This window comes from Dendrobates tinctorius, unplaced genomic scaffold, assembly GCF_039654945.1.
Source record: "Dendrobates tinctorius isolate UK_male_01 unplaced genomic scaffold, ASM3965494v1 ptg000269l, whole genome shotgun sequence".
In the NCBI taxonomy this organism is placed as follows: Eukaryota; Metazoa; Chordata; class Amphibia; order Anura; family Dendrobatidae; genus Dendrobates; species Dendrobates tinctorius.
Window position 1 is genome coordinate 4,798,228 of NW_027361936.1, and position 17,873 is coordinate 4,816,100.

The 17,873-nt window shown below is 43.7% G+C and overlaps 1 protein-coding gene across 1 annotated transcript in view; it reads left to right on the forward strand.

Moving 5' to 3' along the window:
* Window positions 1-17,873, forward strand: part of REL (REL proto-oncogene, NF-kB subunit) — a 61,889-nt gene that overhangs the window by 18,244 nt on the left and 25,772 nt on the right. The window contains exons 2-5 of the mRNA XM_073559306.1: window positions 2,856-2,888; window positions 3,769-3,905; window positions 12,136-12,290; window positions 12,691-12,782. Of these exons, the coding sequence (XP_073415407.1) occupies window positions 2,856-2,888; window positions 3,769-3,905; window positions 12,136-12,290; window positions 12,691-12,782 (417 nt within the window). The remainder of the gene's footprint in view (window positions 1-2,855; window positions 2,889-3,768; window positions 3,906-12,135; window positions 12,291-12,690; window positions 12,783-17,873) is intronic.

Consider the following 17,873-nt stretch of genomic DNA (forward strand, 5'->3'; position numbering starts at 1 on the left):
CCTAAGGACGCTGTCAGTGGCAGCTCAGCCACTCCATAGGATCAAGTGCGTGCTGGGTTGTCAGTATTGTGATTGACATTACAGTCATCCAATCTGAGGCAGTGGCATGCCGGGCTGTCAGTATTGTGAATGATAGCTCAGCTGTTCTATCTGGCTGGGCCTGTGGGGTTTCCTCCAGATGTCACCCTTTCAGGGTGATTACCTGATTATTTAGCTGGCTGGCAATGATCAGAATATTGTCAGTTGTATCCTTGATCTGTGGTGTATTTGCTCTGTGTTCTGATTTTCTGATCTTTGTTGTCAGACCTTGGATTTGCCTTTTGACTACTCATCCTGTAGACTGTGAGCCCTCGCGGGCAGGGTCTCCTCTCCTTATGTACTTGTGTGTCCCTTGTCTTACACTTGTTTATTATTCTTGTATATATTACACTTGTCTATAATTCCCCTTTTGACATGTAAAGCGCATGGAATAAATGGCGCTATATAAATGCATAATAATAATAAATGCATAATAATAATAATTTGTATTATCCCTTTGGCCTTTGATGCACTCTGACCTAAGTTACCTAAAGGCCCCTTTAGATTTAGCGATGCACCAGCGATCCGACCCGGTCAGGATCGCTGGTGCATCACTAAATGGTCGCTATTGAGCTGCCAAACAGGCAGATCTCACTAGCGATGTAGCAACGCAGCAGCGGTCGTTACTTACCTTTCACACGCAGCGATGCTGACGTCCCCCCGCCCGCGTCCACACGTCGCTCGTCGGCGCCAGCAGGAAGCGCCCGACGAGAAATGGACCCGGACGTTCTCGCGCGATCAGCAACAGACAGCGGGGGAGCCAGTCGGAGGTAAGTATCACACATAGCGATATCGCTAGCAATATCGCTGCTGCATCACAAAATCGGTGACGCTTTAGCGATGTTGCTAGCGATATCGCTATGTGTAAAACCCCCTTAACTCTGGACTTTGCTTCTGACTATCCTTTTGTCTTATCACTTTGTCTTGATGTACTCTCTTGGCTTTTGACCTCGGACTCATTGACTTTCCCGCCTCATGGTTGTCCATGGGAAGCGACTCAGAATCACATTAATGTCTACCATCTAATACAGCCTGCTCTCTTATTTATTGACTAAAACATGGGCCTACCTACATAGGAGCCATAGGGGCATTTGCTAAGTGTGCTGGATGCCATGAGGATCGTCAATCATTACTGCTGAGAAAAGCTAACTGGACCATTAACTGCAAGGAGTTTGTATGTTCTCCCCATATGTTAGGGGCTGGCGGAACGCACCAAATAATAAAGATGGTATTTAGGTGCGTTTACAGCCCGGGGTCCACCGTGCAGAGGTGTTAACTGCTGCTCGGTAATGGCGGACGTGATATGGCGGTATAATAAAGGGACACACGGGGTTAACCTCACCCAGTGTGTACAGAGGCGGACTCTGTTACCTCACAGAGCCGCAAACCGCCAAATAAATGCCGTAGCCTGTTTGTACTCACAGAGCTAGGCTGAGTGAGCGCTAATTAGCGGTCACAGAGATCTGTCCTAGAGGCACAGGGCTAGAGCTCCTCTAAACCATCAGGGTCGGCGCCGCGGCTGCGGTGCCAGCAAAAGATAGAAATATATATATGTATAAACGCGCCAAGTGCGCACAGTACCGCTTCGGCGGACGCCACTAACCACCCAGAGTGGGGAGGAAAACGCTAGAGGTGCGCACGGCATCGCACTGGTGGTTACTGGTACCTGGTGCGGTACGACAGTGCCCTGAGCAGGAAGGCACAGTCGGACGCTAGACAGTGCACAGGACTGGAATGCACTGTGGCATATAGCTTAGCCACTGACAGGCGCTGACTCTAACCTCTAAGCCCTAACAACAGTCACAACCAAGGGTAGGGGTTTCATAATGAGTCAGTCACCAGATACATGCATCCATCATCATACACACCATAAACCATCAGAGTCTATACTAGCGCATGGCCGTGCGGCCATGCGGCTCTTTTATAGCAGGGTCCTTCCGGGACCTTCCTGACCTTTCTGATGGTCCAATCCGAGCTGGAGAAGGACCTGAGCATGTGACCTCTGATCTCCAATGAGAGATCGTCCAAGAGCATGCTCAGTGGACCGAAAGGAGGACTTAGTCCCTGGAGTAGCTCGCTACTGACCAGCATGCGTTGCTATAGCTGGACCAGAGGTGGCAGCAGCAACTAAACCTACAGAGCTGGTCTGAGCAGAGCACCTGGATCGACGAGTCTGCTGAGCAGCCTCCTCTGCGGCTGGAGAGGAATGGGAGACTGCTGAATGCAAGGCTCGGGATCTCTGCTGTGCAGCAACAGAAACTCGATGCCTAACACCGTGTTTGCTTGAGTTTCCTCTGATTTCCCCCCACACTCCAAAGACATACTGGTAGGGAATTTAGATTGTGATGACAATGTAAAGAAAGCATAATAATAATAATTGCCATGGATAAAAGGCCATCTATGAATATGACTAATAGGTCATTTGGGAATCAGTCCAGTATCACCTTCAAAATTAGGTGTCACCTTTACACAAATTAGGTGGTCTTGTGTTTGGACTTGCTAGCTTTGTTGAATTAAGGGCACACTTCTATATCAGAATTGGAGTTTAGTGGTTGACGTCCAGTGGACCAATCTGACTATGCCCATGGTTCTGTCCACAATATATGGTAACCTTTTAGGTCTTATTTAGAGTTCATCAAGTCATAGGTAGGATATAATGAGAAAGGGAGTTGTTGTTTTTTAAGAAAAGAAATGTATTTTTGACTATGGCGTCACAACAGATATACTGTAAATCTAGAAACCCACTTGCTGATTATCTTTTTTTTTTGCTCTGATAGGTCATCATATGATAATGCACAGCACACTTATGGGTAAGTAAAGTATGATGTTATGTATTTACGGTAATGGGGTAACCCTCTGCAAGATCTATAGATTTATTTTAAATCTGGGTCTGAAGAAATAGGGTCTTGAGTAAATATGTTGGACAAAGTGGTTGGATAGATTAGATATAGTAATCCTACATGTAGCCATATTTTCTTATACGAAGAGTTTTTATCACCTTTTTCATATCTTCAGCAACTTTTATTATCTCATACTGTATATCTCATTTTATAATCTCAAGAGGTTTATTTATTTTGTCAGTATGGGTCTATGGTTATTTTCAAAATTTTTCCAACATGATGTCATAAGCTCGATATTTAGTCATTAATATCTATTATGATGGAGGTGACACATCTTCATCCTTGTGACAGTCATGTATATTCATTGAATAGGATTCTGATGAAAAAATTAAGGTGATAAAACTTCTTTTTAGAGTATCAATGTTTGATCACTGGGTCCTCATCTTGAAAACTTCACCAATCAGCAGCATAAAGGAGCCTCAAGCGCTAGCAGGAGCGCTGCAGTCCATTTTTTTCTATACTCAAGCTCAGAAATGGTACTGTACCTCAGTCCATTCAAGTGAGAAGGAACGGAAGTGCTAGCCAGTAGGCACAACAAAACCTGCATATTTGTGTGAGGCTGTGTCCAGCATTTGCCACAGCCCCTTTGTCCTGATCAAGGAATGAGGATCCAAACCCACGGATGCATTGCTGGAATACTCACTAAAAAGGTCCAGAAAAACACTTCAAAATATTCTGTGCAACCCTAATGTGAAAACTATTAGTAGACCCAAGTAATTAAGCTAATATATGTTCATTTCTTTATGTGTTACTGCACAGCTTGTTTTATGAGTCCTTATGTTTTTTTTAGGGGAACCTTACATAGAGATATTTGAGCAGCCCCGTCAAAGAGGGATGAGATTCCGATACAAATGTGAAGGTCGGTCAGCTGGCAGTATCCTTGGTGAACGCAGTTCAGAAAATAACCGTACATACCCGTCAATCCAGGTACAAATGAAAATAGGTGTAACATATTTATTAAATAAAACACCAATGAATATCTTCTGTTTTGATATCCATCCAGTATTTCTGGGCCATAAAATTTGGTAGTTGGGTAATTTTAACGGTATCATGGAGAAGAAACTCCTTCCTTGGAATACCGAATTATGAAACTTAGCCTATCCATTTGGCAGCTAAAATTATGACCTGTGACGACTGCTTCTGCAGCTGGTGAAACACCTGATGGAGCTTTTTCCCTCTGAAGTATAGCTGTTGACCATAATAACCTATTGGATGAATATTCCTAAAATGCAAGAAAATATTTTTCTGGTTGAGTAGTCAAGGCATTTTGCTTCCTTCTTTTGTGCAGAAGAAGCAGTATCAGTAGAAGTATCCAAGGAGCACCGCTTTCATAATATTCCTTTATAAATCTATCAAGACAAGCAGGTGGCACTTGGCACTGGTATCAGGAATTTAGGATAATTGGCCCAAAGCTAATTCAACTTTTTTTGAAATGGGCTGCATATTTCGGGCACCCACTTCTCATATTATGGTTCCTAGAGTGTCCTACTCTTTCACCCCATTTGGAGAGTTGGAAACGTCAGTAATTGAGTATTGCAGCTTTTCAATCTTTCCTGAATATCCTTTCAGAGAATGTTTAAAAGATTAGCAATGATTGCAATAGTTTTAGCATACATGCAAATGCTCCCATATCATCAGAAGGGAAGACCTCAAAGGCCATGAGGAAACAGTTGGCAGATCTTCCAGGCGCTTCATAAAACCTAAAAAAAAACACTTCCCACAACCATGAAGAGCATCTAGACATTCATTTAGGAGGGGGTTAACGGATTTTGGATGGGGACTGGCCTTTCAGAAATTGGGTATGGTTATGCAAATAAAAAAAAAAATTCTAGCATTTTTTGGAATAGAAATTTAAACGGTTGTCAGTTATAGTTTTTCGTTTTGGAGGGTGGCTGTTATGAACGAGTCACCGTAGGCGGTAGACACAAAAATAGAAGCTACGTCCAGAAAACCGGAGAAGTTGGCAACTATCAGATTGCAGACCCCTGAACCTATCAACACAACTAGCAGTAGCCGTGGGGGGTTCCCACGGTGCCCTAGACCCCTCGATCACAGCTGGAGAACTAAATAGCCTAAAGACAGAAAAGGAAATCTAAACTGCCCCAGAGCAGACCCCAAAGTAAAAGGCAGCCCCCAACATATAATGACGGTGAAGCAAGATGAAAAAACACTTACACAGATAGATAGATAGGCTGAGCAAACAATGGGGCCCAAACTAACTAAACAGGACAGTTAAGGACGGTTGCTGTCTGCAATCTGCAAAAACCCTATGAAAGACATAAGCCAACAGGCTGATATGGAAAAAGGCCCTGAAGCAGCTAGGCTTCAAAAACTAAATCAGCACTCAGGTATTTTCTGAAGACAGAGCTAAAGGAATTCAGCTCACCCCAGCAGGGAATGGCAGAAATCCAGCAAAACAAAGTCAAAGCACAAATGCAAAGGGCAGAGCAGAAAACTTAGCTTTAGAAGAGCAGGAATTCAGACTGGTATCCAAGGATCCCACAGAGAAATCACCCGCAGGGCAGAAGGGCGTCGACGGCCTTATATCCAGTCAGTAACTCCACTCAGCCAGTCATCATCATTAGTCTCAGATGTTTGATAATCAGGCTCACTACCTTTCTTAACCAGCAGAGGGAGTTCATCGGGCCTGAGTAGAGAAGGGGAAAATGAACTCACAACAGTACCTCCCCCTTGAGGAGGGGTCACCGAACCCTCAACCAAGCCACCAGGGCGATCAGGGTGAGCCCGATGAAAGGCACGCACCAATCTTTTGGCATGAATATCAGAGGCAGAGACCCAGGAATTATCCTCCTGACCATAACCCTTCCACTTAACCAAATACTGGAGTCTCCGTCTAGCCAGACGGGAATCCAGTATTTTCTCTACCTCATATTCCATGTTACCTTCCACCAATACAGGGTCTGGAGGTGCCACCCCCGGAACAACAGGCTCAACAAACCTCTTCAACAAAGACTTATGGAACACATTATGGATTTTAAATGTGACAGGAAGAGCCAAACGAAAAGAGACCGGATTAATAATCTCCAAAATCTTGTAAGGTCCAATAAATCTAGGCTTAAACTTAGGAGAAGCCACCTTCATAGCAATATTTTTTGATGATAACCACACCATATCACCAACCTTAAACTGGGGACCCATGGTCCTATGTCGGTTGGAAAACCGCTGGGCCTTTTCCTGGGAGAGAGATAACTTATCCACCACTTGGTCCCAGATCTGGTGCATTCTCTCCACCACAGTGTCAACACCTGGGCAGGCAGAGGGCTCCACCTGCCCTGAAGAAAATCGAGGATGAAACCCAAAGTTACAAAAAAAAGGTGACATCAAAGTGGCAGAACTAGCTCTATTATTTAAAACAAATTCGGCCAAGGGCAAAAATGAAACCCAATCATCCTGATCAGCGGAAATAAAACATCTCAAATATGACTCCAAGGTCTGGTTTGTTCTCTCTGTCTGCCCATTGGTCTGAGGGTGAAAAGCAGAGGAGAAGGACAACTGAATTCCCAGCTTGGAACAGAAAGTTCTCCAAAATCTAGACACAAACTGAACTCCTCTGTCAGATACAATGTTCTCAGGAATCCCGTGCAAGCGAACCACCTGTTGCAAAAACAATGGCACCAACTCAGAGGAAGATGGCAACTTAGGGAGTGGTACAAGATGGACCATCTTAGAGAATCTATCACAAATCACCCAAATAACAGTCATTCTCTGAGAGACAGGCATATCAGATATAAAATCCATTGAAATATGGGTCCATGGCCTCTTGGGGACAGGCAAAGGCATCAACAACCCACTAGAGCGAGAACACGATTTAGACCGGGAGCAAGTCCCACAGGACTGCACAAAATTCCTGACATCACGAGACAAGGCGGGCCACCAAAAAGACCGACTCACCAGATCTCTAGTACCAAAAATACCTGGATGACCAGCCAAAGCAGAGCAATGAACGTCAGACATCACTCTCTTCTTCCACTGGTCAGGAACATACAACTTTCCACTGGGACAACGCTCAGGTTTGTCCTCCTGGAACTCCTCCAGAGCACGTCTCAAATCGGGCGAGATGGCAGAAAGAACTACCCCTTCGCCTAAGATGGTAGCAGGCTTGGTCACCACAGGAGAATCAGCAAAGAAGCTCCTAGAGAGGGCGTCTGCCTTGACAGTCTTAGTTCCAGGAAGAAAAGAAACCACAAAATCAAAACGTGTAAAAAACAAGGCCCACCTAGCCTGTCTAGGGTTCAAGCGCTTAGCCGACTCTAGGTAAATCAAATTCTTGTGGTCAGTGAGGACCACGACTTGATGCTTAGCTCCCTCCAACCAATGCTCCACTCCTCAAATGCCCATTTCATGGCCAACAGTTCCCGATTCCCCACATCATAGTTACGTTCAGATGGAGAGAACTTTCGGGAAAAGAAGGCACAGGGATTCATTTTAGATGTTACAGGATCCTTTTGGGACAAAACAGCTCCTGCACCAATCTCAGAAGCATCCACCTCTACCTGGAACGGAAGTGAGACATCAGGTTGCCGCAAAACCGGGGCGGAGGTGAATCTTCGCTTCAGCTCCTGAAAGGAAGAAACAGCCTCTGGAGACCAATTTAACACATCAGCACCCTTCTTAGTCAAATCAGTCAATGGCTTGGCAATACTTGAAAATTTTGCTATAAATTTCCGATAAAAATTAGCAAAACCCAAAAACTTCTGAAGGGCCTTCAAAGAAGTGGGCTGAACCCAATCGTAAATGGCCTGCACCTTGGCCGGGTCCATTTCAATAGTTGACGGAGACAAAATAAATCCAAAAAAAGAAATCCTCTGTACTCCAAAAAGGCATTTCGATCCTTTGACATACAGGGAATTCTCCCTCAAGATCCGGAACACAGTCCGAATATGTTCCACATGAGAATCCCAATCCTTGGAGAAGATCAAAATATCATCCAGATAGATAATCAAAAATTTATCGACAAAATCTCGGAAAATATCGTTCATGAAGCACTGGAAGACAGAAGGGGCATTAGTGAGCCCAAAAGGCATCACCAGGTACTCAAAATGTCCCTCTGGAGTATTAAACGCCGTCTTCCATTCATCCCCATGCTTAATGCGAATAAGATTATACGCCCCCCTGAGGTCAAGCTTGGTAAACCAGCAAGCACCTTTAACTCTAGAGAATAGATCCGAAATCAGGGGTAACGGATACTGATATTTAACAGTAATTTTGTTGAGGGCACGATAATCAATACAAGGTCTTAATGATCCATCCTTTTTGACCACAAAAAAAAAACGGCACCTAAGGGTGATGAGGATGGTCTAATATGACCCTTCTCCAACGACTCCTTAATATAGGATCGCATAGCCTCGTGCTCGGGTACAGATAAATTGAAAAGTCGACCCTTGGGAAATTTACACCCAGGGCTCAGCTTAATTGCACAGTCATAACTCCTATGAGGAGGCAAAGACGCAGACTCATTCTCACTAAATACATCATAAAAATCAGCCAAATAGTCAGGAACATCATGCGACTGGGGAGAGGTGGAGAAAACAGGAGCGTCACTAAGGGCACACCGACAACCCCAACTCACCACAGACACAGATTTCCAATCCAAAACTGGATTATGGATTTGCAACCAGGGAAACCCCAGAACAATGGTATCATGCAGATTATGCAACACCAAAAATCTGCAATTTTCTTGATGGTCTGGGGCGACCCGCATTACCACCTGGGTCCAAAACTGAGGTTTATTTTTTGCCAAAGGAGTAGCATCAATCCCCCTCAAAGGGATAGGCATCCGCAGAGGTGTCATCGGAAATCCACAATATTTAGCAAAATCCAAGTCCATTAGGTTTAGAGCTGCTCCCGAATCCACAAAAGCCTTGGCGGAAAATGTGGACAGGGAGCAGATCAGAGTAATAGCCAGAAGAAACTTAGGTTGAACACCACCAACAGAAAACGTGTGTGCAAAGCGTTTCTCTCGTTTAGGACAGACAGAAATAATATGAGAGGCATCTCCACAGAAAAAAACACAACTTATTACGCCTTCTGAACTCCTGACGCTGCTCTCTGGACAAAACTCTATCACATTGCATAGGTGCACTTCTCGTGTAGTTTTGCGTTTGCGCAAACACCGATCAATCTGAATGGCTAATGACATAGAATCGTCAAGACCAGAGGGAACAGGAAATCCCACCATAGTATCTTTTACGGCTTCTGACAAACCCTTCCGAAAGAGAGCAGCCAGGGCATTATCATTCCAGGTAGTAAGTACCACCCACTTTCGGAATTTTTGACAGTACGATTCTGCAGAATCTTGACCCTGGTTCAATGCCAGCAGGGTCTTTTCAGCCTGATCAATGGCATTAGGTTCGTCATACAACAACCCCAAGGCTTGAAAAAATGCGTTCACATTAGTCAGAATAGGATCATCAGGTTTCAAAGAAAACGCCCAATCCTGGGGATCGCCACGCAGCAAAGAGATGACAATTTTAACCTGCTGCGCGGAGCTCCCTGACGAGTTAGGCTTCAAGGCAAAAAATAATTTACAATTATTTTTGAAATTCAAAAATTTAGACCGATTCCCAAAAAGTACATCAGGTGTGGGAATCTTTGGTTCAGCAGCATGTGAATGAGCAAGGTAGGCGGAAATTCCCCGCACTTCCGCAGCGAGCTGCTCCACGCGATCAGACAATTGCTTTATCTCCATTGAGAGAAAAAAAAATTCCCCCTATGGCCTCAGAGATATAGAGGAAAAAATATACACACTTTTTTTTTTTTTTTTTTTACAATTCTTTCCTGCTACTGAGTACCCTAGGATCTGCGGTATGGCGGGTGATTCTGTTATGAACGAGTCACCGTAGGAGGTAGACACAAAAATAGAAGCTACGTCCAGAAAACCGGAGAAGTTGGCAACTATCAGATTGCAGACCCCTGAACCTATCAACACAACTAGCAGTAGCCGTGGGGGGTTCCCACGGTGCCCTAGACCCCTCGATCACAGCTGGAGAACTAAATAGCCTAAAGACAGAAAAGGAAATCTAAACTGCCCCAGAGCAGACCCCAAAGTAAAAGGCAGCCCCCAACATATAATGACGGTGAAGCAAGATGAAAAAACACTTACACAGATAGAAAGATAGGCTGAGCAAACAATGGGGCCCAAACTAACTAAACAGGACAGGAAAGGACGGTTGCTGTCTGCAATCTGCAAAAACCCTATGAAAGACATAAGCCAACAGGCTGATATGGAAAAAGGCCCTGAAGCAGCTAGGCTTCAAAAACTAAATCAGCACTCAGGTATTTTCTGAAGACAGAGCTAAAGGAATTCAGCTCACCCCAGCAGGGAATGGCAGAAATCCAGCAAAACAAAGTCAAAGCACAAATGCAAAGGGCAGAGCAGAAAACTTCGCTTTAGAAGAGCAGGAATTCAGACTGGTATCCAAGGATCCCACAGAGAAATCACCCGCAGGGCAGAAGGGCGTCGACGGCCTTATATCCAGTCAGTAACTCCACTCAGCCAGTCATCATCATTAGTCTCAGATGTTTGATAATCAGGCTCACTACCTTTCTTAACCAGCAGAGGGAGTTCATCGGGCCTGAGTAGTGAAGGGGAAAATGAACTCACAACAGGTGGCCAAACCATGGTGAGGTCTCCACATGTTGAAAATCAGATTATTCCTTTACTGTTCACTTATGGACCTCAATAGGACATGTTGCTGGATATTTACACTTTGGTCAACCAAAGTTTGGCCAAAATTTAACATTCTGGATTCTCTGTCTGAAAAAGTATTTCCCTGTAAAAAACTACTTATTGTGTCACTACAGGTTAGTTTAGCAACCCACTAGTCGGTTTCTATTTTTAAATCTGGGGGAGGTGTTGAATCTGAACTACAGCACACACACACACACTCATGGTTATAGATGTGTTTCGGAAATAAATATACTCTCTTAAATAGCATTCATACAAGGTGAACAGCGCAAAAGTTCCACTGTACAGGAAGTTGCAGGTAGGAAGCCGACCGTGCAGAGGAGGGATATTCAGCCAAATCATGAGCCAATTTGTTTTCATATATTTCTAGGTTATTATCTTACATTGTTCTGTAGTCTGTAGAATCCTACTGGTTATATGCATATAAACCTGCCATCCAAAAGTCTGTGCTGGCAAGATTTATAATATGTCATTTTAGTGATCAAAGTTTATCTTTTAAAGGATTACACAATTACATTAATGGTTTGGGGCTGTGAGGTAAAATTTTCTAACAGGATCTCTTAAGTGATAAAATTTAACCTGTGTGTAGTCACCACTAAGGAAGCTTAAAGGGGTTGTTCGGGACTAACATTGATGGCCTATCCTTATATATGTCTGATCGGTGGGGATGCAACAACAGGCACCCCCATCAAACAGCTGTTTCTGGTGTCACTGGCTGCCAAAACTGCTAAGTTGCAGAGCTGAACAGCACAGCTCCATTGACGGAATAGTGGTCGTGGGCAGTTACCGCACATCTGTTACCTATTCAAATCAATAGACGGTAGATGTATAGTGCCTGGTCTCAGCCTCTATTCCATCGACGCAGTTGTGCTCTTCAGCACCGCAACTGAGTTAATAAGTTGGCCACCACCGACTCCGGTAGCAGCTGATCGGTGAGGATGTAGATGCTGCACCCCAACCAATCAGACATTGATGACCTATTCTGTTAAAGTCCCTTACAGGCCCTTTAATAGCTTACTTCATACTGATCACACATCAGTAATAAAAGTGTATGCAGCCAGCTGCTAAGTTCTCCCTCTAGTGGTGGCTGCAGGCAGATGGAAGTATAAAATGCAACCCTATGTCTGCAACAAATCTATGGCACCTTAGCAGAAAAAATATATTACAGTAGACGGATACATTAGGAGCTTAAACAGCCCAGAATTTAAACATTTTAAAACTAAAAAATACATGATGTTAAAAGACAGATATTCACTTAAAAAATAATATCAATAAGTTTATTATCATAACATAATAATGTCTGTAAAGAACTGTAAAATATAATTTTGCTCTGTAAGCATGTAAAATAAATAATTAAATATTATTAACTGAATTATTAAAAGCTTTCGCCTAGGGTATGGAAGAAAATTTCACGTGCTTCTCTTTTTGTTTTTTTTTTATTATTTGTAGCTGCAAAACTTAAATCACAATTCTAAAGGCAAAGTAAAAGTTACCTTAGTCACAAAAAATGAACCTTACAGACCACATCCCCATGATCTGGTTGGCAAAGACTGCAGAGATGGATATTATGAAACGGAATTTGGTGCTGACCGAAGAGTTTTATGGTAAGTACATTTCCTTGATGCAATAACCCTTCCGGTCTCTAAAACTGAAGAGTCAAAGAGAGAATTGTCAAATTTCACTGATTCATCTATTTTAAGTATTGAAGTGAGTTAATGTTGTATTGCCTGTACGATCAGACAAAGAAAAAAACAACAGATATTTTTGTAATCTCAGATAATCCCTTTCCTGGCAATGTAATATGGTAGACACTCAATGGCTTGTAATCGGGTGCTCTATCATAGGACCTTGGGTTCTTCTTTTGAATTTGTAATTTCCCTGTGACCAGAAATAGAATGACACTGACCAGCAGTTACTAGTTACGTTTTCTTACTTCATTGTTATAAATGATGGTTCAGTGAGACAGTGTCATGAGATTGTTTGTTGTTTTTTTTTTTTTTTCAGCTTTCAGAACTTGGGCATTCAGTGTGTTCGCCGAAAAGAAGTGAAAGAAGCCATTCATTCCAGAATGATTCGGAAAATCAATCCATTTGGAGGTACGGTAGATGGACTATTTTTGTTTCATTTAATAATGGTTCTGTTTGATATTTGGCCATCCAAAAATAAAACCTATCCACAGCAAGGATGGATATACCAGCATAGGTAGACAAAATAGAACATTTTATTAAGTAAATACAGTACAAAAAGTCATAGCAGGATTAAAAACACTCAAAACGAGTACACCAAGGAGGCGACGTAACATAGCAGGAGGTGATGAATACAGGTAATAAGTTTATATATTTCCTTTACCTATTGTGACGGGGTCACTGGTAAAGTGCTGGAGGGGAGATATGTGTCACGACTCCCATGTATTACTGCTGCAGGGAGAGCAGCAAGGGAGTTGAGCAAAGCACCGGGTAACTAACCAGGTAAGGAATAGGACCTGAACCATGTGACAGAATAGGAGATGGTCGGGGCGGAGCCATATGCCAGGGTGCAGAGGATATTAATAAGCACAGGAGAATAATCAAAAACAAGCTAAGATCAGAACCAGGAGATCACGAGGTACCAATGGGGTGAGACAGGGGATTGTCAGATGGGAAGCCAGAGGTAAAAAAGCCAGAACGAGCAGTGCAGTACAATACAGATAAACTGTAACGGATTAACAATAGCCAAGCCAGGAGGTCAGAACCGAAGAAGACAATAGTACCAAAATGTGACACAGAGAACAGAGTGAGCGGACAGACCGGGTCATACACGGGAGGCAATCAAGCAACGCATTATACAAGCACACCAAGGGGTCAGACACACAGTCAGAACTGTATAGCTGACAGGGAATCCTAGTCTGGAGTGAGTATAAATACCCCTCCCAGATCCAAAGGGAGGCTAGTAAAAGTTAACCCTGAGAGCAGGACATTAACCATGTCCTATACCATGACAATATGTTTCACTACGCCTATTGGCGTCAGAGATTTTCCTCCAGCACACTAAGTGTTGTGAGAGGTTAAGTTAATTTGCATAATGGGCTGGCTTTTATGTGAACATCCATAGAGCGGGTGGGAAGATGTTCAACTTATCTACAACTGTGGGTTTGGTCTGGGGCTTAAGTAGCTGGCCTCCAAAGGTAGCAGTGGTCAGTGTCTGGAGAGGACGCACCACTCCAGGGAAGTGTTTGTGCCTGTTGTAAAGGACCTGAACTGCAGACGTTGCTAATCCTGAGCGGGCTGACCGCTGCTAGGAGAAGGACTGTGTTTTGCTGTTTTGCCCAGAGGGCCGTGTTTATTTTTTTCCAGCTTGGTTTATGCTGTACTTAATAAACCAATTATGTTCATAAAGAAGCAGTTTTTTGTTTCTAACTCTTTGTCAAGCCGAGTGAGCAGATCTACCGCACTAACTAATGTCTGCTGATCACTCTCATTGATGGATTCTATTACTGTATCATTAGCTATTGTGCCCATATATACATTTCTGGTATGTTTGCTTTGCTACTGCAGAGTATCACATACATACCAAAAGTGGACAATATATTTGATTATACCACTGTAATAATCTCCTCCTGCTATATTGTGTCGCCTCCTCGTTGTGCTCATTTTGAATGTTTTTAATCCTATTATGACTTTGTATTTTTAATACAGCATAACAGAATGTACTATTTTGTCTACCTCTGCTGGCATATGCTTGTTGAGATAGGTTTAATTATAGCCTCGGGTATATGTACCTAATGCTAACCTCTGTGTCATCAAAATGTATGTACATTATACTTTGTAGATTAAAGATTAATGACATGTCGCCACGTTATGTGTGGCTGGATGTTAGTGTGGCGCCCCTGAGGGTACAGTTGCCACAGAGGTACTGCACCTCCACCTGAGGTGTGGTGCCCCACCATCCAGGTGAGTTGGAGGCTCCTAACCACGCTCCAACACTCGCATCCCACACAACACGGTAGTTCAGCAAAGCCACATTGCGGCTCCCTGCTTAGAGTGTAGCAGAGCACCTTTGGTGGCTCCCTGCTTGGAACACGAAACGTGCTGGGAGGCGGGTGGAGTTTAGAATACTTAAAAGAGTGGGAATGTTTAGAATTTCAGTCAGTCAGTCAGTCAGAGAGTTCGGAGTCACTCAGAGAGGAGTGAGGAAAGAAGATCCCAGGGAGAGGGATGGAGGAAGGAGGTGCTGCAGCAGATCTCAGTGAAAGGAAAGAAAGAGAAGGACATTGAACATAAAGCTGATCTTCCATAAGAAGGAAAGAATAGTATGGAACGTAGGAGTAAAAGGAAACAGAGGACGTGGGTTAGAGGAAGAACCCTGCCTAGAAGTTCTAAGCGCAAGGCCGGGGCCCAGTCCCCGAGGTTGTATGGACACTAATGGTTCTGCAGCAGACACCGGTGGCGTAGTTGGCTGTAAATGCACTACTCCCATCTAAGACTTGGGGGCACAGCATCAACATTGATAGTGAGCCAGGACTCAGGAGTAAGGAATCCCCGAAGCAGGCTACAGCTGTCTGCCGTACAAGTAGAGTTCTTGGGAACATCTGTCAGGAGGAACTCCAGTGTAACTCAGTACTAGGAGATCTTCACACTTAAAGGCGCTATAGAGGAGACGTTCAGAAAGGCACATGTTGGCGGAGTGTTGGAAGGGAGCGTCCTATCTTGCCTGGAGATCGACGGAGTCCCTGACCCGGAGGACACAGCACGGAGGCAGGCACCTGTGTGTACTACAGACTGTGAGTAAAGCTTTGGAACTACAAGCCCTGGTGTCCTCCATTCATTCCTGCGCCAACACACCTGGTACGGCTACATCTGGGTACCAGCTTCTACACTGCCTGCGCCTCTCAGCTACCCCTACATCTACACTGCCCTGGGACTACAGCTCCACCTGTGGGGAGCTTCACCATCTTGGCTGCAACACACCACCAGTCCCAGAGGATCTGCATGCAGCGTCGACTTAACATCTCCCTTGCTGATCACCACAGGTGGCGTCACGAACTATTCATCAATTCTATTTAATTGTCCTTTCACCCCCTTTTGCCATGGAGCCTCAGGGCCACGGACCGGGTCACAGCTTCCGTGACAACTCCCATTGAGATCAACGGGCCCGGTGCCGAGTACTCCGACAGCTCTGGTCGGGCGCTCCATTAGTCTTGCTATCTGGGCATCCAGTGGTCAGGATGAAATGGGTTGACATGCATTGTTATTTAGTATATTTAAGTTAGTAATGCTCCATGGTTCATCATATTGTATGTGTGCAGAGTTTTAGCTCCTAATGGGAATCTATCAGAACTTTTCACCCCACAAAATTGGTAGTGCTGACACCCTGAAGCCCCATGATCATCTGGTTTCAGTTTCAGCGAGCTGGATATATTGAGTGTACTGAGCAATGGCCGCTCGCATCCTATTGAAATGAATTGGCGCTGAGCTGCAGTTCTCAGCAGTGACTATTACACCGTGTATAGAGTTTTGGTGTTCCGGCATCATACACAATTTACATCGGGCTGTGACCAGAGCTAATCTATGGGAGTGAAAGGTTCATGCTCCCATGAATCTGATATTGAGGACCTATCCTAAGGGTTCATTTACATGGCCTGTCCGGTAGCATTAAGCGATCACTGATCGGAAAACATTTTCTGATTGGTGCTGAACAATGCACTAAGCAATCTGTAGTAGATAGTTCAGTGCACATAGGCTGCCATTGCTGTCAGCTGTGTGAGTCCTGTTTACACAGGACAATGCACTGCCGAGAATTATGATCTTTTGTGAAAACGAAAAGATCATTTCACCCAATGAACGAGCGTTTTGGTCTTTATTGGGGGATCTTCAGCTTGTTTGCTCTGAAAGATTATTGTGAAATCAGCAAGCATTCTTATTCTTAGTAATTTTTTAGTGTAATGCAGCTTAACGATGGGTCTTCAATAGCTAAGAAGAGGACAACCCCTTTCAATACGATTTCCAAAATGATTAGTTTTAAAACATTGGATACTGGAAATAGGGGTCCCACAAATCGATTCACCCATCTATATTAGATGCTTATGTGATTGCTATAATTGCATACAGAGGTGTCATTGTTGTTAGTATATAAACTGTTATATATATGTAAGGACTGGCAACTCAAGTGACAGATTTGAGCCACCAGGGCAAGGGCCGCCATGTTCTAATTTGCGACCACAGTGTAGTAGGGAACAAGAAAGGAAGAAGGTCATCTGCTGCAGTTGGCCTGCTTGTATCTTTTATTTTCCCTCCAACAGGGGCGGACACAGACAGAAGAGGACCCTATGCAAGTACAATATATGGGTCCTTTCCAGTACAACAGCTCATCATAATACACGATCCATCTGCTTTGGAGGTAGAAATGCGTCCCCTTACTTCTTAGACCCATGATGCACCAATGATACGTCCATCACGGCCCTTCACCACATAAGTTGGACATGTTGCTATTTAGCTTCCTTGCCAATAAAATCACAATTATTCATTGAGAAGTTGTTTTGTAGCAACAAGACAATGCACTTTAGTTGCTGAGGGAATTTGGAATGTGGGAGTGCCGCAGTAATCACAGCCTTGTGACCGCAGGGATATACCGTCTGTGCAGACTTCTTACTATTCTATTTTTGCGGAGATTATAATGAGTTAAATAAGTTGCTTGGAATATTGTAAGTAATAGTAGCAGGTTTTAAGTTTCAAGAAATACTTGCTTTTATTTCCTGGTGCTTCACAAATTTTGCAGCGCTGTACAGAGATCATCACCATTCTTATCACTAACAAACTACAAGTAAATCTACAGAAACAAAGGACAGCAGATAATTTTCAATACTATTAAATAGAGAAAAAATGATCTGAGCATACAAAGACGTGATTCAAAATGCAAAAAAATCCACTCCGTCCACCTAAAGACAAACCACCTGCTGTAATGAAAACGTCAAATCAATAAAGGTTTCCACAGTGAGACTGTGGACTGGACACTCAGTTTAGCAGGGGCTCCTATGTCGCATCCACAGAGTAGATGTCAACCAAGAGCAAGGGGAAAGAAAACCAAATAAACCTGGGTTAAAACCAGAGATACACTTGACAAGGACAGAATCAGAGCAATAACTTGGCCATACACATTAGATAACTGTCGGCTGATTGATCAACCCACTGATAACCACCTTTACCGATTCC